This window comes from Dreissena polymorpha, chromosome 11 (genome assembly GCF_020536995.1).
Source record: "Dreissena polymorpha isolate Duluth1 chromosome 11, UMN_Dpol_1.0, whole genome shotgun sequence".
In the NCBI taxonomy this organism is placed as follows: Eukaryota; Metazoa; Mollusca; class Bivalvia; order Myida; family Dreissenidae; genus Dreissena; species Dreissena polymorpha.
This window is the reverse complement of record NC_068365.1, coordinates 9078409-9100976: the sequence shown is the minus strand read 5'-3', so window position 1 is coordinate 9100976 and position 22568 is coordinate 9078409. Positions and strand designations below refer to the sequence as shown.

The following is a 22568-nucleotide window of genomic DNA, read 5'->3' as shown; positions in this document are numbered from 1 at the left end:
TTAACCACAAGTCTTGCTGTCAACACAGATTAGCAAATTATGCTTTGTTATTACTCTGGTTGTTTTAATAAAAGTTAAATTATTAGGACGGTCAGTTTTCCCCGAAAATTTGAAATCCACGAAATTACGTGTCAACGAATTGGTTGTTTTTCATTAAACCACAAAATTTCATACCGACGAATTTCTACACGTTTACAGTAATACGCCTTTGAACGTGCACTCTTGCATGAAAATGGCGCTATATAAATCCGATATAATAATAATACTTTACCCACATGTGTTAAGCCCCATTTTACCAGAATGAGGCTCTTATATAAAATCTATCAATGACCCTGTAAATATGGACCAGCTGCTCACCTGCCAGTCCCCAGACTGGAACACGGGCAGGATGTGGTGGTTGATGACATCAAAGGGGGACAACTGCTTGATGCCCAGTCTCAGCAGGAGTTTCTGTACCTGGCTGTTCACCTCACTGTCACTGGTGTTCAGGAGGCCAGGGTGCAGGCTGCTCATGTCTGTACGCAGGTGGAACAGTGGGTCTGAAACATGGCGGTACAGAGGATGTTAGAAACTAGAGTAAATTGTATAAGTTTATTGTTTAAAGGAAGTCTCTTCTAAACCAAAAATATAGTCTAGGGCAAAATGACATCCCAGAATAGCCTGTGCAGACTGCACAGGCTAATCTGGGATGACACTTTACACTCATGTATAATCTGGGATGACACTTTACGCACATGTATTAAGCCTAGGCAATCAAATAGCAACAAAATCAGGCTAAATATGAGGATAATCTAGAAATCAAATATCAAATAAGTAACCGTGCATGTACACTCTATTCAGTCAAATATCAAATAAGTAACCGTGCATGTACACTCTATTCAGTCAAATATCAAAAAAGTAACCGTGCATGTACACTCTATTCAGTCAAATATCAAATAAGTAACCGTGCATGTACACTCTATTCAGTCAAATATTAAATAAGTAACAGTGCATGTACACTCTATTCAGTCAAATATCAAATAAGTAACCGTGCATGTACACTCTATTCAGTCAAATATCAAATAAGTAACCGTGCATGTACACTCTATTCAGTCAAATATCAAATAAGTAACCGTGCATGTACTCTCTATTCAGTCAAATATCAAATAAGTAACCGTGCATGTACTCTCTATTCAGTCAAATATCAAATAAGTAACCGTGCATGTACTTTCTATTCAGTCAAATATCAAATAAGTAACTGTGCATGTACTCTCTATTCAGACAAAACAAAAGACCTAGATTGAGTTACACATGCACATATTTTTTATAATAATATTTACATTGAAAGATTACTAAATAAATCATTTATTGGCTTTCTTTCTTTCTTATTGTACAATTTTATATGCCCCTGGATCGAATGATTGGGGGTATATTGTTTCTGGCCTGTCCCTCTGTCTGTCTGTCTGTCATTGTATCTGTCTGTCTGTCATTTTATGTGTCCCAAAACTTTAACCTTGGTCATAACTTTTGCAATAGTGATGATAGCAACTTGATATTTGGCATGCATGTGTATCTCATGGAGCTGCACATTTTGAGTGTTGAAAGGTCAAGGTCATCCTTCAAAGTCAAAGGTAAAAAAAAAAAAATCAAAGCGGGGCATTAAGGGGCATTGTGTTTCTACCAAAAACATTTCTTGTTTTATTCATTTTATCAAACACATAACAATTATTTTAATTGCAATAACTCATTACAGTATCAAAGAAGAAGACAATTTTAAACAAGCATATAAATTATCAATAACCATATGTCAGAAAGAAATGAAAACATTTTTTTTCATATATATCCCAACCTTTGGCCTTCTTTTCCCTCTTGCCCCCACTCTGTGGTACCGGACAGAAGACGGTCTTCTCGTTGAGGGAAACAAGTTCCCCGTCAGTGAGGGGCAGGATGCGGTGAGACTTCAACTTCTCCAGTATGGACTGGTCTTCATGGAACTCATCCAGACTGCGATACATGCAGGCCAGCCAGCGGGCTATCAGTAGCACATCTTCCTCAGAACCTGGTGGGGGAGGGGGAATATTTGAAATATTATCATGCGATACATACAGGCCAGCAAACAAGCAATCAATGGGACGTCTTCATCGGAACCTAATACATCGTTTTGTATTGATTTTATTGTTGTTTTCCCCTATTGATTTTGTTTTTAATAGCATTAAGTACCCCCTTCACATTAATAGTCTCTGTGATGCTTCTCAGACAAGTAGCATCGCTGCAAAAGACTGTTATTATATGAGCCTTGCCATGGGAAAACAGGCTTTAATGCATTGCATAGTTTTGTACAAGCTGAGCCTGTGAAGTCCGCACATGTTAATCAGGGACCACACATATCTCTTTAATGAAGTTTTAAAGTTCAATTCCTGATTAGCAGACTGCACAGGCTAATCTGGGATGACACTTTACACACACGTATTAAACCCTGATTTCCCAGAGTGAGGCTCATATGTCACCATGACAACCTGAGAATCAAGAGTTGAGTGTGAAACTGTTGCATTTAACAATATTTCTGTATCATGTACCAACAGTATACTTGTGCATGCATGGAGAACAATCATAGGAAGAACTAGAGCTTGATCTTGAATGCTACTAATGCATGGATTGCATTGTTTACTGTATTCAAGGGTAAATAACTCAGAAATATGAGGATCACCAGGAATATAAAGTGTTTTGCACATGTACACTTCAAGGCGGTGACATATTAGAAGTTTCAGTTTAATTACTTGACATATGAGGTTTGCTCTACACACTTGCATTACTGTATGCAAACTGAAACAATAACTCCAGGAGAATTAACATAAAATGTCTGTATCAAAGACATAAAGAGGTTGTCACAAGCCTGCAGAGCCAGTGAAATACAATTATACACAATCAAAGATTGAGACTAATGATGTATCAATTCTGAGCAAAGAATAAGACTATATTCAAGTACATATTCAACTGGATGTACCAATGGGCTAGGCTGCTAGCTTTATACAACTGAGCACTGTTTATCTACTGGAGTAATATAAGATTGTGTCATGTAAACAGAATATTCAAGCATGAAAATATAAAGGTCGAACAATCATGCATGCAAAGGAGGCAGAACACACATTCTGGCTCCTTTACCATTAAAATGACATACAGAAGTATTACTATACACAAACACATAGGAACAGAAACATTTCTATAGCAAGGGACAAAATTGTCACAAAATCAGGTGTTCATTGTGAAAAAAAAAAGTCTGATAAAGGGAGAACACTCAAACTAAACTTTTGAACTGAACAAACAAAATTAACCCCCTTTGTTTCAAAATAAATATTTTTTTAGTCGTGGCGACCTTGACGTGATTCTTTCGTGCGACACACTGTCCCTTGATGGTGAACAAATGTGCCAAATGATTTTAAAACCTCACAATGAATGACATAGTTATGGCCCAGACAAGCTCATTTATGGCCATTTTTTACCTTTGAACTCAATAGTGTGACCTTGACCTTGGTGATATCGACGTAATTCTTTAGCGCAACGCACCATCTAATGATGGTGAACATATGTGCCAAATGATTTTAAAATCTCACAATGAACGACAAAGTTATGGCCCGGACAAGCTTGTTCCGCCCGCCCACCGACATTCGCCAATCTTATAACCAGTTTTTTCCTTCGGAAAACCTGGTTAAAAAACATGTTTGACTGATGGTTTTATTCTCACTTTCAATCTTAAACTAACATACAATAATGATAACTGATTCACAAACAATAACGGCAGCTCCAAATAGACAACTCACTGCATTTATTCTCCATGTGTACAACCAGGGCCTTGCCCAACTGGAACAGGTGTTCAGACGTTAGCGTCTCAATTCCCAGGCAGGCTGTTAGAGCAGGATTCAACATGGCTGCCACCTCATGGTTGAGGTAGAACAGGTTCAGGTGTGTTGCCAGGAGCGACGGAGTGACAACCGTGCGGACAAGTGGGTCTCGAACCTGGACTGTCTGCGATGGCAGCTTCCAGCTTACCACACCTAGATGAATAGTGGAAATTTGTTAGTTTTTGGTCTGAAATATGTTTCATTATGATCACTTACCATTAAATCCAGATCATCATCACCAGTAAACATTTAATCCAGACTTTCCTCTTGTTAAGTGATATGTAAATGGAAAGTTGACTATTGATAAATTGTTTGCTGCCATTATTACAATCCAAAAACAAGAGTTGTGTTTGTCAGAAACACAATGCCCCCTATTGCGCCGCTTTGAAATAAAATTTCAATAAATCATTTGGCAGGTTTAGAAATTATCTCCCTTTTAAAGCTTATTACTTCCCTTGGATTGTATTTTTTTACTTTTGACCTTGAAGAATGACCTTAACCTAGACCTTTCACCACTCAAAAAGTGCAGCTTCATGAGATACACATGCATGCCAAATATCAAGTTGCTATCTTCAATATTGCAAAAGATATTGCAAAACTTTAACCAAGGTTTAAGTTTTGGGACAGAATGACAGACAGAGACGGGCCAAAAACAATAATGCCCCAGATCATTCGATCCGGGGGCATAATAAAATAATTCTTTAAAATGCATAACAGAATTACATGATGTTAAATTCAAGGAAATGGATTCAAACTAGCAAAAGGTAAAATGTATAAAATATAATTGACAAAATAATAAAGTTTCTTTATTTTCTAATCTGCAATTTTGTTCATATTAAACAATTTGATGTATAAACTGGAACACTTCCACCCTTTTCTTAATGTTACAAGAATCCATTGAAATAGATTTGACCTCATAATGAGATATTATTGACATGTTTAGCCAGTCAGACAGCTAGAACTTAACTGATAGACATTCCTATGACATACATATGTACACTTTCGACAGTGTTTCACCAAAGAAGGCCTGGTTAAATACCCAATGGCATACTGTCAATGTCTGAATAATATTGAACTTGATGCATGGGCGTAAAGTGTCGTCCCAAATTAGCATGTGCTGTCGATACAGGCTAACAAGGGATGAATCTTTCAGCTATTTATGGAATTTTACGTTTAAAGAAAGGCTCTTCTGAACAAAAATCAAGTATATGCTGAGAGTATATGCAGACTGCACAGTCTAAACTGAGACAACACTTTACAAACATGCGTTAAACCAAGTTTTTCCATAACAAGGTTTAACTTTATAAACTCTCACACTGACCTTGTTCATCAGGCTGCGTGGGAACACAGGGTCTAGCCTTGAGTTTCTTGAGGATGTCCGAGGAGACTGGCTTGAAGAAGTCCAGCACCTCGTCCTCCATGGGCACAAACTGCAGGAACATGCACACTGCCTCTAGAGGGGAGTCTGCGTTCTGGGTCTGCACATCAAACACAGTCAAACATCAACATGTGAAAATGAGCCTTGTTCAGGAAAACTGGGCTAAATGCATGGGTGTCAAGTGTCAGCCCAGGATAATCAGGATGGCACTTAATGCTTTAATGAAATTTTGCGTTTAAAGGAAGAATTTTCTTAGCAAAAATCCAATTTTAGCGGTGAGTGTTGTCCATAATTCGCCTGTTCTGACTGCGCAGGCTAATCTGGAACGACACTTAAAGCACAATCATAAATACCCATTACCCAAAGACGTGGCTCATATTGACAATGCTAATTGAGTCGTAAAGTGTCTTTCCATGCTTGGCCTCTACAGACTGCACAGACAAGTTGGGGACGACACTCTAGGCACATGCATTAAACTTCGTTTTCCAAGAGCACTGTCAGTGTACCTTGAATGCCTCTAGAGCATCTATGAAGATGGTGTGTATCTCACTACGCAGCCACTGGTTCCAGGGACTGTCTCGATCAACATCTTCACGACTCGACGGGACATCAAAGTCACCTGCAGCAAACACAATGACACATTTAAAGACATAGCCAACAAGAGCTGTCTCCATCGGAAGACATATGTCCCCGAGAAACGCTTTTTCGAAACCTAAAGCAGATGTCAAAACCTAAACGCAAACCCTAAGTTCAAGGTCAAGGACAAAGAGGTCAAAATGTGTGTACAAATGGAAAGGCCTTGTCTACATACACATGCATACCAAATATGAAGGTTACATCTGAAGCGACATAGAAGTTATGAGCATTTTTGCAAACCTAAAAGCAAAAGTGTGACAGACAGACAGACTGCACAGGCTTATCTGGGACGACACTTTACCTACGTATTTTACGCCCCATTTTCACAGAGCGTGTCTATTTTTTAGAGGAATGAAATTTATTGGAAACTAAATTTCCCAAGTATGCAATAAATTCATACATACAGAAAACCAACATCTTTACTCACCTTGTACAATAAACCTGAATCCATAGCTACGAAGAGGCAAGAAGGCAAACACTGGCTGCTTTGGAGGCAGAACCTAGCAACAACAAAACTGATCATTAGAAAAATGTCACTTGACGTTTGCCGTTGTCATCAATATGAATAACTAAGCAGTTTGCATAAATATCAAATTAATGTGACATCAAACAAGACACCCAATCTTCCATTGATGGATGAAACCTAAGCTGCCATTTCTAGTAGTTTTAATTTAAGTCTCTTAACTGAGAGATGTGGAAGAAGTTACTCCACAAACAAGTAACAAGAGGGCCAAGATGGCCCTAGTTTGCTCACCTGAGAGGAGTCAATTCATTCAATCTTTACCAAATGTCAAACTTGACCGAGATATTGTCCAGACAAACATCCTGGTCAAGTTTCATCATTATTTCATCTGCGAGTCAATGTACCTATTAAGTTTCATGATCCTAAGCGTAAGCATTCTTGAGTTATCATCCATAAACCATTTTTCTAAGTTGAGTCACCGTGACCTTGACAGCCATTGTGTGAATACGTTTTTTGACACTGTGACCTTGACCTTTGACCTAGTGACCTGAAAATCCATAGGGGTCATCTACGAGTCATGATCATTGTACCTATGAAGTTTCATGACCCTAGGCCTAAGCGTTCTTGAGTTATCATCCAGAAACCATTTTACTATTTCAGGTCACCGTGACCTTGACCTTTGACCTAGTGACCTGAAAATCAATAGGGGTCATCTTCCAGTCATGATCAATGTACCTATGAAGTTTCATGATCCTCGACATAAGCATTCTTGAGTTATCATCTGGAAACCATTTTACTATTTCGGGTCACCGTGACCTTGACCTTTGACCTAGTGACCTGAAAATCAATATGGGTCATCTACGAGTAATGATCAATGTACCTATACATTTTAATGATCCTAGGCTTAAGCGTTCTTGAGTTATCATCCAGAAACCATTTTACTATTTCGGGTATCGTGACCTTGACCTTCGACCTAGTGACCTGAAAATCAATAGGGGTTATCTGCGAGTCATTATCAATGTATCTAAGAAGTTTCATGATCCTAGGCATAAGCGTTCTTGAGTTATCATCCGGAAACAATTTTACTGCTTTGGGTCACCGTGACCTTGACCTTTGACCTAGTGACCTAAAAATCAATAGGCGTCATCTGCGAGTCATGATCAATGTACCTATGAAGTTTCATGATCCTAGGCATAAGTGTTCTTGAGTTATCATCTGGAAACCATTTTAATATTTTGGGTCATCGTGACCTTTACCTTTGACCTAGTGACCTGAAAATCAATAGGGGTCATCTGCGAGTCATGATCAATATACCTATGAAGTTTCATGAACCTAGGCATAAGCGCTCTTGAGATATCATCCGGAAACCATCTGGTGGACGGACGGATCGACATGAGCAAAACAATATACCCCCTCTTTTTCGAAAGGGGGAGGGGCATAATGAGAAAACTGTCCCCCTCCCAGCAGCCATGTTATTCAACTGACCGGAACCATATTTTAACTCAACTCTCGTATCAAGGAAACAAATGTTCTGAGCAAATTTCATGAAAATTGGGCCAAAAATGTGACTTCTACTGTGTTCACATGTTTTCACTATAATTATACATATAGAGAAAAATGCCCCGCCCACTGGCAGCCATGTTTTTTCACAGATCCCGACCATTTTCAAACATATCCGAGATATCAATAAAACCAATGTTTGACCAACTTTCATGATGATTGGGCAAAAATTAAGACTTCTAGAGTGTTTACAAGGTTTCTCTATAGCCAAATAAGGAAAACTGCCCCGCCCACTGGCGGCCATGTTTTTTAACGGATCGGAACCACTTTTGAACTCAACCAAGATATCATTAAGACAAACATTTTGACAAAGTTACATGAAGATTGGGCATGAAATGTGACTACAGTGTTTACAAGTTTTTTTGTTTTTTTTGACAAAGTGACCTAGTTTTTGACCTGGCACAACCCAGTTTTCAACTCGGCCGAGATTTCATTTGGACAAAGCTTCTGACCAAGTTTCATGAAGATGGGACAAGAAATGTTGCCTCTAGAGTGTTTACGAGCAAATGTTAACGGATGGACGGACGGACATACGACGGACAAAGACCCGTCACAAAAGCTCACCTGAGCAATCAGGTGAGCTAAAAACTCATGCAGATATCTGACTTACAAACAGTGCAACTGCAAGCTACCATTGTCCAAACATTCTGATCCAGTACCTTGGCCCAGATTTCTATCTGGGATTTATCCATAATTCATATTTTGAACAACAGTTGCTTGTTAAAAATTTATGCCCCAATTTTTCTAAATGCAGTCTTTAGAATATTTAATTCATTACTTGGGTGGTATTCCATAAATATCTTAAGACATTTCTTAAATTTTTTCACTTAAGGTCAAAATCACAATGTTTTGTATTTTTTTACTAAATAAGGAAACACATGTTTTTTTGGTATTCCTAAAATAAAATTGACATAATGATGTTATTTTCATGTAAAGCTTGATGACAAACTATTGCAATATAAAATTTAACACTTATGAAATTTTCCCAATTTAAGGTTAAGAATAAATTTTAACTTAAGATGCTTCTGGAACACGACCCCAGATCAGATACAAATTTGCTAGGCTGAGAGTGTAATGTGCAAAAAGGCTAAATAGACAATTGAAAATGGGATAAAACCCGCAGTTATTGGGGCCACTCAATATATCAAAGAGTTAGGCTATCATATACAGAGGGGGTAATCACATGACAAACAATATGGCGACGTCCATGCCAGACAGGTATTGTTTTCCTTTTTATATCCGTCATTACTTGTATTACCGGTAATTGTTTAAATGTCACTCAATTTCCAGCCATATTGGCAAAAAAGTGGTAAGCATTTATATAGTATTAATATTCGATCTACATGTATATCTCTTTGTCAATGATTTGGCTGGAAAGTGAGTGCATTAAAAAATTAAACAAAAGTAATAAAAGGTATAAAATAACAAAATGCCTGCCTCTTCAAGGACCTAGCCATCTTAACTATCACGTGATTACCCCCTCTGATATATTACCTTCACACATTTTGAACAAGTGATGTAAAAAAGGATATAACTTAATTATGGAAACTGTCCATTTTTAGCCAAAATATTATGTTTTCACACAATACCAGACAATGAGTCACGTACCTTGGCCCCAGATTTCAGCCCCGCGGGTCTGAGAGGGAAGGCCAGGGCAACCTCTGTAGACTCCACCTCAGCCCCAGACTTGGCCTGCAGAGATATCTTGGTGGCGTCCAGCATCTTCTTCACAACCAGCCAACGCTCGGTGCCGTGAGTGTGCTCAATCTCAACTATGTTGTTGCCCACGTCTCTACGCCGGAATTTCTGCACCCCATTTTCAATCTAAAATGTTTCAACTCATTAAAACTAGAGCTTTGTCACAGATTTGACAAATACCCCCACATGCCCCATTGACACAGAATATTTTGCATGTTGTCTTCACAAAAAACAGCAGACACCATGCTCAATGTTTAAAACGCACTAAGTGACCCCGTGACCTAGTTTTTGACCCGGCATGGCCCATGTTCAAACTTGACCTACATATCATTTAGATACAACTACTGACCAAGTTTGGTGAAACTCTGATGAAAACTACTTGAATTAGAGAGCAAACACCATGCTTAATATTAAAAACGCAATAAGTGACCCCGTGACCTTGTTTTCAACCCGGCATGACCCATATTATAACTTGACCTAGACATCATCTAGATACAACATCTGACCAAGTTTGGTAAAGATCGGATGAAAACAACTTGAAATAGAGAGCGGAAACTTAATACGGACCAACCGACCGACCGACCAACTCAGGGCTTAACACTAACTTTTTTTTCAACTATCCCATTCGGCCTAGTAAATGCAGAACCTACTAGCCCTGACCAATCTTTCATGTGCCCCGACCCAAGTATTATCAAAACCTTTATATTTATCATTCAACTTGTATTTTCTTGTGAGATGCGCAATTATGATTCAATCATTCTTATTAGCTTGCCTTACTAATGCTAATGAATTCAATATTCATCTACTTAAGACATCTATTTGTTATCTTCACGCCATTTCGGGAGAAATTTCCTTGTTTTTTTGTCCCTAACACTTTCTCTTACTTTCCTCCTACCCTTTTCTTTTCTTATTTGAGGAACCCCCATCCCCACCCATAAAGCCAAATTTAAACATCAACATGAAACGTTAAAACTTTTTTTACATAGATTGCCGCGGTTGCCGTCTGACAACAAACGGTAAGTGAATCTTAGGTGTCGCAAAATAACGTGTTACGGTAGTCGTAACAATTGTACAGGTAGATTGGTTACCTCCCCTTATCTTTCGCTACTCTCTATATAGGGATCGGTACAAGCAAACTTTACCGGTCCAAAATTGGACCAGTTATCTTTAGAAACATATCAGAGGATATAATCCGTGTACCGTTTCCGGATTATTTTCCCGAACTTTTTGACAGCTGACAGGTAAGAATGAAAGCTCGTTCTAGTCAAATAAGATTCATAATACATATGCAACTTGAGTACTACATGATACATAATATCCTCGCGTTACTTAAAAGTGGAAATTCTTGATTTGTGAGCATGTGAATTTTTGTATTTGATCTAGTTATCAACGGAATGATAGAGAGATTAAACAAAATAATCCGGGGAATGCCGCGCGCGAACCATAACATTGTAACGTCACGCCACGAACGGCGCTACCGATTGGTCTTCGCGTTATCCAATTAAAATCACCGATACATTAGCCTGTACCTGTTGTATATTATAGTCAACGAAGTCAACGGTTATATTCAACGGGGGACCAGTTAATTGTACAGGGTTAACTCTCTACTAAAAGTCGGGATCGACCATTAATATTAGTTTTGCTAATTGAATTGCGTAAAAAAGATTGTCGAAACACTTCTAATAGATCAAACAAATTAATGTCAAGTTTTATACCTTCATCGATCCCGGACAATCAGGGCAATCCCGGCTTTTAGTTTAAAACGTATTTTTATCGAGAAAACACATCACTTCGAGGAAACCAATCAAAAACCGTATCTAGCGGAATTCCGTTTAAAAATAGGTACTGACGTGTTTTACCAGGAAAACCGCCGGGGATTTTCTGAATTGTCGGCCTCTTTTTGATTGCAATCAGGGGGTTCCAAATCTATTTCGAGTTACAATCTGTTTGTTATCTCCGACTTCACTCTGGGATTTAATTGTCATCTGATCATACTGTATTAAGATTTTTGCATCTTTGAAAAGCTTATTTAAAACGCAGTTTATTGATATGAAACACATAATCCCGCCCAAAATACACACGACCGGTCGGGCATGTTCCTGGGACATTGGCTAGCCCGGACCTAGGTACAGGCAGTGAATGTCGTTCGGGCGTGCCTTAGTGTTAAGCCCTGCAACTGACTGACAGACAAGCTCACTCTTATATACCCCCCAAAACTTGGTTTGTGGGGGTATAATTAATACATTTCACCTTTCATATGTGTTAAAGAAACAACTATTCTTACAGTGCATCTTTGAAACTGTAAATAAATACTATATCTTAAAGTAAGTACAATATAATTATAAATATAAGAATGCTTGTGCAGACAATTTTAGCCAAGTCCTGAACAATAAATTGATTCCAATGGCTCACATTTTCATACCATCAACTGAGGGACAAATTGTTTGTTCATCATGTATACAACTGTACTTGTTAACCTTCATCATGTATACAACTGTACTTGTTAACCATTCATTTATTCAATCCCAGCACCTGGGCTTGCATTAACAAAATAATAAGGGACATCTTAACTTGTAATTCAGTGAAAAATTCAAGATCAAATTTTCTATCTGAAATCCCTTGTTTTCCCCTAAAAAAATTAAACAATATTAACCATTTTAGCTATATTTACTTGCAAAAGGGATTTATTTATTTAAGAGATTTCCTCATGTAATTCTCCCCCCCCCCCAAGATAATCTGTTTGAATATGGGCCCTAAAAGTTGACATTTATTACCAGTACCTTGTTCTCAATGGTAATCTCCCTCAGCCTATGCAGGAAGAGCAGCAGTGAGGGATGAATGTCATTGAACCGTGCAGCTAGAGTCCGGGTCTGCAACCTCATGCTTGTCTTTAAGGTCAATGAGATATAGGTCATCCAGCTGTGAACAAATGCATAGCAGATGTGAATTCCTGCTGTAAACAGGAAGATAAGCACATTTTAACTGCTGCTGGAAAGCTGCCATACACAATTCAGAGCAGATGTGAATTCCAGCTTATTTGAATTATAGATAGAAATAAATTCAGGGCAGATGTGAATTACAGTTAGAATATATATGTAGAGTGGATGTGAATTTCATCAAGACACAAAAAAATGGAGCCAATGGAAGTCATCAAGCGACAAACAAAATAAAATCCAAGATATCTTTATCTTTACAATTTTAAAAACTGATGAAGGGCTTGCATTCTGCAGTAACAAATACAATAAGTTACGTAAACAACGTGACAAGATGTAAGTCTAGCGGCAAACAGATGGTCCACCTGTACTGAAACATTTATCTACACACAAAATGTTGAAAAAATGTTTAAGAAAGTACTACAACTTTGAATGGCATTTCAAAATTATTTTACACAGAATATAAATAAGAATTGGTCCTGAAAAATGGGGTTTAATGCATGTGCGTAAAAATGGGGTTTAATGCATGTGCGTAAAAATGGGGTTTAATGCATGTGCGTAAAATGGGGTTTAATGCATGTGCGTAAAAATGGGGTTTAATGCATGTGCGTAAAAATGGGGTTTAATGCATGTGCGTAAAAATGGGGTTTAATGCATGTGCGTAAAAATGGGGTTTAATGCATGTGCGTAAAAATGGGGTTTAATGCATGTGCGTAAAAATGGGGTTTAATGCATGTGCGTAAAATGTCAGGCTAATCATACACAACACTTTCCACCTAAATTGGATATTTGGTAAGAAGAGACATCCCTTTATTGAAAAGTACAATAAAACGGAAAGTATTGTCCCAGATTGTCCAGCACAGCCTGATCTGCGATGATACTTTACACACAGGCATTACACACAGTTTTTCCAGAGCGTGGCTCAAATTCTCCCACTTTACTACAACACCCACCCTTGTTGTTGGGGATGCTCTGATGCCGGCACCCAGTGTGGTAGAATGTAACCCATGGAGCCACTGTTCACGTCAAACCTGATGTGGAAACCATTCGAATGCACCTCCGGGCAGTCTGTTACACGGAACACTGACTTGAAACCAATGCCCTTCTGACCTGAAAAAACAAAAAGCCATTATTTAATCTTCATGGGACTATTTTACAAATAAACACTCAGTTGGATCAACTTAGCTGTATGCTCAGCCAGCAAACTCATGCTGTTTAATGACTTAATTTTTTGGGGGATTTCAGATTATTTTGTTTGTTTCTATATCCATAGTTTATTTTCCATTCTACCAAAACCCATGGGCAAAGCCTAATGGGAGAAAGCAGATCAAGAAACTGCAAGGAATTGGTAGGGTAGTAAATTGTATGTGTTTAGACAATTGATCTAGCAAACTAGCAGACAAGTTACCTTGTCATCTCATGTTGGTGAACATTTGTGGTAAGCTATTTAAAAATTGCATGATAAATGACAAAGTCACAGAGCAGACAAGCTCATACGCACACCACCCAAACAGGTACATACCTACAATTGACCATTTAGACAGCTATATTTAGCTTTTCTGGATAAGGCTAAAAAATGCAACAGTCAATTTGGTCAATTATTATGATGATTTTCATCGGCAATAGGTTATAAAATATAATCCAGCACGTGATAATGATGATATTGTCATCTATAGATGGTCACCTATTTTCATTACAGTATCTTATTTACTATCCACTTACCAATGTACCCAAACTTGTGTTTCCCCTTCGTGCTGCGGCCGACATCACACAATGCTCGGATGTCTTTCTCCCTGAATCCGGACTCGTTGTTGTAGACTCGGATCCCTTCCTCGTCTATCACAAACTTCACGGATGGGCAATCTACTTGGTTTGTATAAAGTTCTTCAGCATAGTTGTTGTCGTCTGCATTCTGTATCAACTCAAGCACGAAATGAGTGTCTTTGCTGTACAGGTCTTTTGAAAGCCGATCTAAACTTCGGCCAAGTCTGTCTTGCTGTACCTGTTAACATGAGTAATAAATTGAAGTTTTCATTAGAACACACACATGTTTTGGAAAGGACTATGTAAGCAGCTATATTCTTCAACTAAATACATAACTGAGAGATAAGAAAAGACAAATGAATTGTGCTCATGTCATACATACAATCAACTCTTAATTTGACTCTTCTATATATTACAGTCAATCATTAATGTATTCCAAACGTAACTTGAAACTGAACATCTCATGTTACTTTTAATAAATGAGTTTCTAATTATAACAAAATTGACCATAACAACAAACTTGTTTGGCAGAATCAATAAGGTTTTAAAACATTTTCAATACTTTTCATCATGCAAAATATTCCTCAGAAATATGGCTTTTATTTGTCCTTGAACAGAGCTTTGGACATAAAATGACAACCAGTTAACACACACTATTTTGGGGCAAACTTACCAGATATAAGCAGTTTACCAATATTAAGTGAAAGTGCAAGCTGTGCTCTGGGACAACTGGACTTCATATACGTTATTTTTTTCGTAAAAAGGAAATTTCTACTTAGCATAAATCCAGTTTAGGTGAACAATATCGTCCCTGATTAGCCTGTGTTGGAGTGAGTGAGGCTCATACTTCTGCAACTTACTTTCATCAGACGCTGACCATCCTCACTAAGATGGACCCCTATTCCAAACTCATCCCGCCTGATCTCATTCACAATGTCTTCACACGTGGGGGTGGCAGCTGTAGGAGTCTCTGTCGTAACGCTGGCCATTTCTACATCACCATCAACTATTCAACAACAAATATCTCTTGCAGAAAAGAGCAGTTGAAGCTTTATTTGGCATTAATTACAGAAGATAAAAATCTGTTAACCTGGAAAATCTATAAGAAACAAATCCATTGCCATCTTATTGTTTTTCTTGTGTTGTTTGTTTGTATAGGCTATAATATGAGACTCCCTTTGGGAAAACGGGGCTAAATGCTTGATCTAAAAGTATCATTCCACATTAGCCTGTTAAGTCTGTACAAGCTAATCAGGGCTGACACTTTCTGCCTTTATGAAAGTTTTGTTTAAAGGAAGGTAGGCAGAAAGTGTCGTCCCTCATTAGACTGTGCAGACTACACAGGCTAATCTGGGAAGAGACTTTACACACATGCATTAAACCCAGTATTTTTTCAGAGCAAAGAGTGCTTTATTAGAGTACTTGCAAAAGAACTGACAATATATGCTTGTAAAAAATTGATTTGCGTCTGGTAGAGATGAAATGACTACTTCTTGCAGAATAATATGTTTAACTATAAGGCCAAAATGTCATTCCAATTTACGTCAGCATTGCTTATGGGGCATAAAGGCTACAAATCTCAAGCAAAAGTCAAAATAATGTTTAGAGTTTGCTAGACATACCCAGTATTACTGACTCATCTGTTGTTTCAGTTCCTATGGCAACAGTATCACTTGAACCAACTGTCTCCCCGTCTGACTTCTTGACCTCCAGGTCACCGGCCAAGATTTCATCGACATCCTCCGTGTCAGATACAACCTCCTCCTCCTCATCTTCGTCCTTAAGAATGGAGATAAAAATTAACTGCACATGTAGTTTAATAACATATGGTACTCAAATGATTTTCTTACCTTTTTTAAAGAGATTTCACATATAATGGTAAATTGATAAAATAACAGTGCAGCATTTTTTCTTCAAATTCAATATTTTAGTTTTATATGTTTGGCCAATTTTCTTTATTGCTTACATCTTTTACACATGATAGCATGCATCTGAATAAGTAATAAGGCACATTTCAAATGCCTCTTAAAGGTCACCAAAAAGATTTATATCTGATACATGAGTTTTATTAATGAATCCTTCAGTTTATTAATCAATCAATTATAAATGAATTAATGTTATTGGTTGAGATGATATTGGGTTTTGATGCATAGCTATTAAAATATCTTCATATTTTGTTTATTTGGAATTTTAACAATTACAATTGTGTTCTCTTTGTATACTACTAAAACAAATTCAGAATTATTAAATATAATGAATAAAATACTTTGAATATGAGCTTGATATTTAGTTCTGTGACAAAATATGAAATATATCTAAAAAATCAATTCTAAAACTGCCTGTTAATTTGGGCCTACATCCATCAAAGTCCTTAGGGACAACTTAACTTATATGTTGCTAAATCACAATATCATGGCATGTATGTTAACCGAGTCTTGCTGAGGGAAAAGGGGGTTTAACGCTTATGCAGCCAGCACAGGCTCATCAGAGATAACACTTTCCGCCTAAACTGGATTTTTGCTTTTTAAACAAAAATCCATAAAAGTGGAAAGTGTCTTCCAATATTAGCATGTGCAGTCAAAGCACATGCGTTTAACACCAAGTGTCTTCCAATATTAGCATGTGCAGTCAAAGCACATGCGTTTAACACCAAGTGTCTTCCATTATTAGCATGTGCAGTCAAAGCACATGCGTTTAACACCATTTTCCCAGAGCAAGACTCGAATGGATTTAATCTCATTAAAAGTCCCTTTTATGAGTGATTGTATTATTTCACTGACCTGCTCAGGCTCCTCTGTGTACATGTCTCCCATCTCCCTTGACATGTTCTGCATGGCTGACTCTGGCAGCACACACTTGAGGCCAATGAGCCGTGTCCACTCCTGCACGCCCAGTAGACACCCCAGCTGTGTGAGCGTGTTCTGCTCCTCAACGCTGGCACACAAGCTTGGCAGCAGCTGCTTACTGGAGGTGGCGCCCATCACTTGACCCAGGGGCTCTAGGAATAGCTGGAAACCATGGAAAATATGTAAGGCACAAATAGCAGTGTTGTTTTTTTGCCCACTGGGATAAATACCAAAACCGTGCCAATTGGTAGAAATTACTAAAAAAAACACTTGGAAGTGTAAAAATTGGCATCGTGAAATCTTCAGACTGGGCAGTATGGGTCTTTTAAATTGCTAGGTACTTAGTTAAACAAACCCATTAAAATATTCTTATACATGCCTTTTTGCTGAAATGTTTATGTTTCAGTTCTCATTTTATTTGTTTCCTTGCAGAGAATGAACATTTGTAAAAAAAAATGTCAAAATTGTCAATTCTTTTGGGATTTTTTTGATAGCCATTGGAATTTTGGAATATGTTCTTGCTTGGGGAAGTGCGTTACACTGGTATTTTTTTAAAGAAAAAAGCGCTGAAATGACATATGACTAAATACTAATAACATATGCAAAATCACTTATAAACCAGTGAAACCCTACATAAAATAAAACTGTTATGAAACTCTAGAAAAATACACAAAACTAAATGACACCCTAAATTAAACATTTTTAAAAAGACAGATAATACACAAGTGAGTTTCCCTATAGAAATACTTACTTAATTGAAAAGTTAAGACCCTTTCAGTCTCACTATTATGTAAATCTATTGCTATGGCCTTTAATGTTTCTAGACTTAACATTTCATGATTTGCTATATAAAGTACATCTACAGTTCACATATCCATACCGCTTACCAGGTTACAGATCACATATCTGTACCTATTACCTGGTTATAGTTCACATATCTGTACCTATTACCTGGTTACAGTTCACCTATCCAAACCAATTACCTGACAACAGTTTACAAATCTGGTTCGCTACAGTTCACACATATATACTCATTAGCTGGTTACATTTCACATATCAATACCCATTACCTGGTAACAGTTCACATACATGTATCCATACCCATTACCTGGCTACAGTTCACATGTCCATACCAATTACCTGGTTACAGTTCACATATTTATACCCATACCTGGTTACAGTTCACATATCCATACCTTTAATACGGTTACAGTTCACATATCCATACACATTACCTGGTTACAGTTCACATATCCATACCCATAACCTGGTTACAGTTCACATATCAATACCCATTACCTGGTTACAGTTCACATATCCATACCTTTTACATGGTTACAGTTAACATATCAATACCAATTACCTGGTTACAGTTCACATATCCATACCCATAATCTGGTTTCAGTTTACATATCCATACCATTTATATGGTTGAAGTTCACATATCCATTCCTATTGCCTGGTTACAATTCATATATCCATACTCATTACCTGGTTACAGTACACACATTCATACCCATTACCTGGTTAGCTACAGTTCACATGTTCATACCCATTACCTGGTTACAGTTCACATATCCATACCGAGACCTGGTTACAGTTTACATATCCATACCCATTACCTGGTTAGCTACAGTGCATATATCAATACCCAGACCTGCTTAAAGTTCACATATCCATACCCATTACCTGGCTACAGTTCATATATCCATACCCAGACCTGGTTAAAGTTCACATATCCATACCCATTACCTGGTTAGCTACAGTTCACATATCAATACCCATTACCTGGTTAGCTACAGTTCACATATCAATACCCATTACCTGGTTAGCTACAGTTCACATATCAATACCCATTACCTGGTTAGCCAGGGCGACGGCCATTTTGAGAGGACATTTCAGGAGGCACTGTAACACAAATCTGGCTGCAGCATTGGCTGGGTAACTGTCACCACTGGAATCTGCAACAGAAACATTGCCTTTTACATTTACAGTAAAACTGCAATAACTCGAGGAAGCACGGGACCGACATCGATGCTCGAGTAATCGCAGGTTTCGAGTAATCCATGGTATTATTTGTTTTCACTGTCTCGGTTGATAATGCTAACTTCTGACCACAAACGCTTTATTTACATGAAAGACGGTGCTAGAGAAAGAAAGGCTTTGTAAAAATTGCTTAAGGTTACAGTATAATAAACAAAACAATTAAGATGATCGTAAATTCATTTAATTGCTTCAACATACGCACAAAACATAAATATAACAAGAGCACCGCCTTGCGGGTGCAGACCGCTCATCTATTTTCTTTTTAAAGGTGAAGGGACTCTCATTTTCAATCACAAAGGAGGGAGGGGTGGAGTGAAGAGCGGTGCATTGTGTGGGGGTGTGGACATTTATTACATTTTCTTCCAAAAATGCGAAAAAAAGGAAAAAAAAATCGGGGGGGGGGGGGGGGGGGGGGGGGGGGTGGGGGGGGTTTCTTGGGTGCGATGGTTGGACGGTATTTCAAACATAAAATAATAAAAATAAATATTTGTTTTTTTAACCGTTTCATAAAAAAATAGGGGGGGGGGTGAGGTGGGGGGGTATAGTGTGAGGGTGTGGTGGTAATTTGTGAGATGATCTTAAAAAAAAAAAAAAAAAAAAAAAAAAATAGGGGGGGGGGGGGGGGGGGGGATTCGGGTGGGGGGAGGGGGGGAGGGGGGGGGGATTCTTGGGTGCGATGGTTGGACTGTATTTCAAACATAAAATAATCAAAATAAATAGTTTTGTTTTTTAACCGTTAAAAAAAAAAATTGGGGAGGGGGTGGGGTGGGGGGGGGGGTTATAGTGTGAGGGTGTGGTGGTCATTTGTGAGATGATCTTAAAAAAAAAAAAAAAAAAAAAAAAAAAAAAATAAGGGGGGGGGGGGGGTTGGGGGGGGGGGCACGGGCGATGGTTTGGGTGGAGTCTATTGTGGTATGTCAGGTAAGAGTAGTTTTGTCAAAGTATCAATCAAATCTAATCATAAATAAAGAAGTTATGGCAATTTTAGAGAAAATTAATAATTTGACCTTGAGAGTCAAGGTCATTCAAAGGTCAAGGTAAAATTCAACTTGCCAGGTACAGTAACCTCATGATAGCATGAAAGTATTTGAAGTTTGAAAGCAATAGCCTTGATACTTAAGAAGTAAAGTGGATCGAAACACAAAATTTAACCATATATTCAAAGTTACTAAGTCAAAAAAGGGCCATAATTCCGTAAAAATGACATCCAGAGTTATGCAACTTGTCCTTTTACTGTACCCTTATGATAGTTTGCGAGTGTTCCAAGTATGATAGCAATATCTATGATACTTTAGGGGTAAAGTGGACCAAAACACAAAACTTAACCAAACTTTCAATTTTCTAAGTATAAAAGGGCCCATAATTCCGTCCAAATGCCAGTCAGAGTTACATAACTTTGCCTGCACAGTCCCCTTACGGTAGTTAGTAAGTGTTGCAAGTATGAAAGCAATAGCTTTGATACTTAAGGAATAAAATGGACCTTAACACAAAACTTAACCAAAATTTTCAATTTTCTAAGTATAAAAAGGGCACATAATTCTGTCAAAATGCACGCCAGAGTTATCTTACTTTGCATGCCCAGTCCCCTCATGATAGTAAGTAAGTGTACCAAGTTTGAATGCAATAGCATTGATACTTTCTGAAAAAAGTGGACCTAAACGCAAAACTTAACCAAAATTTTCAATTTTCTAAGTATAAAAAGGGCACATAATTCAGTCAAAATGCACGCCAGAGTTATCTAACTTGCCTGCCCAGTCCCCTCATGATAGTAAGTAAGTGTACCAAGTTTGAATGCAATAGCATTGATACTTTCTGAGAAAAGTGGACCTAAACGCAAAACTTAACCGGACGCCGACGCCGACGTAGACGCCGACGCCAAGGTGATGACAATAGCTCATAATTTTTTTTCAAAAAATAGATGAGCTAATAAGAAAAATCTCATCAATATTCACTGTACATGTAGCATAATTATTTTTAAAAAGCACACAAGGTACGTACATGCGCATGAAAAAAATACACACTGAAAACAACATAATCACTACACACTTTGCATTTTATGTACATTAGTCAGACTTGTGTTGCGCAAAGTCAATGATTGAAGATTGTCGCAACCCATTAGCTTCCCGGAACTGATGGCGGAAGACATTTCGCGATAATTATCGATTGCTGGTAATTATTTAATTATCATTAAAACTGTGTAGCTTTGATCTGTTTCTCAAAGGATGACAATTTGCGGTGTTTCTCAAACTGCAACTTACTTCACACCTAATCAAGCGTCGTTTGTCTGCTTGATTGCGCTGTTTTCACAACTCGAATATTTTTAGCACCGACCAGACGAGAAAGCGTCCTCGAATAATTGCCAGTTAATTAGGTGTGAAATGCCTTTCAGGGACCGGCACATGACCTCGAGTTATCGAAAATCGCATGTTTGAGTTATCGCGGGTATTTTTATATAGACATTAAAGGAAAATGCTAGGGACTTTCTTTAATGCTCGAGTAATCGCCAGTTTTCGAGAAATTGCCAGCTCGAGTTATTGCAATTCTACTGTATTTGTAAAATCTGAACCCATTTAAAACACGAACTAATCAGGCAAAGTTATAAATCAAGAATACTGTTGTTTTTTGGGTGAATTTTTATAAATTAAAACAACTGCAACCTTTTTATAACAAGCAGACTAGAGTTTTTCAAAGTAGTTATTACTACCTCCTGCCTTTGAATGTCTTAATATGTAGCAAAATGTAATACAATTTATAGTTGTTCTAAGTTGAAAAAGGTGCAAAATTGTAGCCTTTTTTAGGAAGGAAACTAACACATGCACATCACCAACTTCAAATTAAAAAGAACAAGGGACAAAATTGTCACAAAACCAGGTTTTCATTGTGAAAAAAAAATCTGATAAAGGGAGAAAACTGAAACTGAACTTTTGAAATGACCAAAAAAAATTAACCCCCTTTGTAAGTTTTTTTTTTTTTTTTAAATCTATTTTTAGTCGTGGCGACCTTGACATTGGAGATATTGACGTGATTCTTTCGTGGGACACACCGTCCCATGATGGTGAACAAATGTGCCAAATGATTTTAAAATCTCACAATGAATGACATAGTTATGGCCAGGACAAGCTCATTTATGGCCATTTTTGACCTTTGAACTCAAAGTGTGACCTTGACCTTGGAGATATCGACGTAATTATTTCGCGCGACACACCGTCCAATGATGGTGAACAAATGTGCCAAATGATTTTAAAATCTGACGATGAACGACATAGTTATGGTTCGGACAAGCTCATTTATGGCCATTTTTGATCTGTGAACTCAAAGTGTGACCTTGACCTTGGAGATATCGACGTAATTATTTCGCGCGACACA

The 22568-nt window shown here is 37.8% G+C and overlaps 1 protein-coding gene across 2 annotated transcripts in view; it reads right to left on the bottom strand.

The window, feature by feature from the left end:
• LOC127851922 (uncharacterized) overlaps positions 1 to 22568 on the bottom strand; it is an 88084-nt gene that overhangs the window by 21968 nt on the left and 43548 nt on the right. For both annotated transcript variants that reach the window (XM_052385914.1, XM_052385913.1), the window contains exons 12-25: positions 19017 to 19117; positions 17091 to 17318; positions 15933 to 16089; positions 15171 to 15316; positions 14269 to 14548; positions 13500 to 13656; positions 12394 to 12532; positions 9524 to 9739; positions 6320 to 6392; positions 5763 to 5875; positions 5200 to 5356; positions 3798 to 4031; positions 1829 to 2038; positions 358 to 539 (exon numbers count right to left, since the gene is read on the bottom strand). In XM_052385914.1, coding sequence (XP_052241874.1) covers positions 358 to 539; positions 1829 to 2038; positions 3798 to 4031; positions 5200 to 5356; positions 5763 to 5875; positions 6320 to 6392; positions 9524 to 9739; positions 12394 to 12532; positions 13500 to 13656; positions 14269 to 14548; positions 15171 to 15316; positions 15933 to 16089; positions 17091 to 17318; positions 19017 to 19117 — 2393 coding nt within the window. The remainder of the gene's footprint in view (positions 1 to 357; positions 540 to 1828; positions 2039 to 3797; positions 4032 to 5199; positions 5357 to 5762; positions 5876 to 6319; positions 6393 to 9523; positions 9740 to 12393; positions 12533 to 13499; positions 13657 to 14268; positions 14549 to 15170; positions 15317 to 15932; positions 16090 to 17090; positions 17319 to 19016; positions 19118 to 22568) is intronic.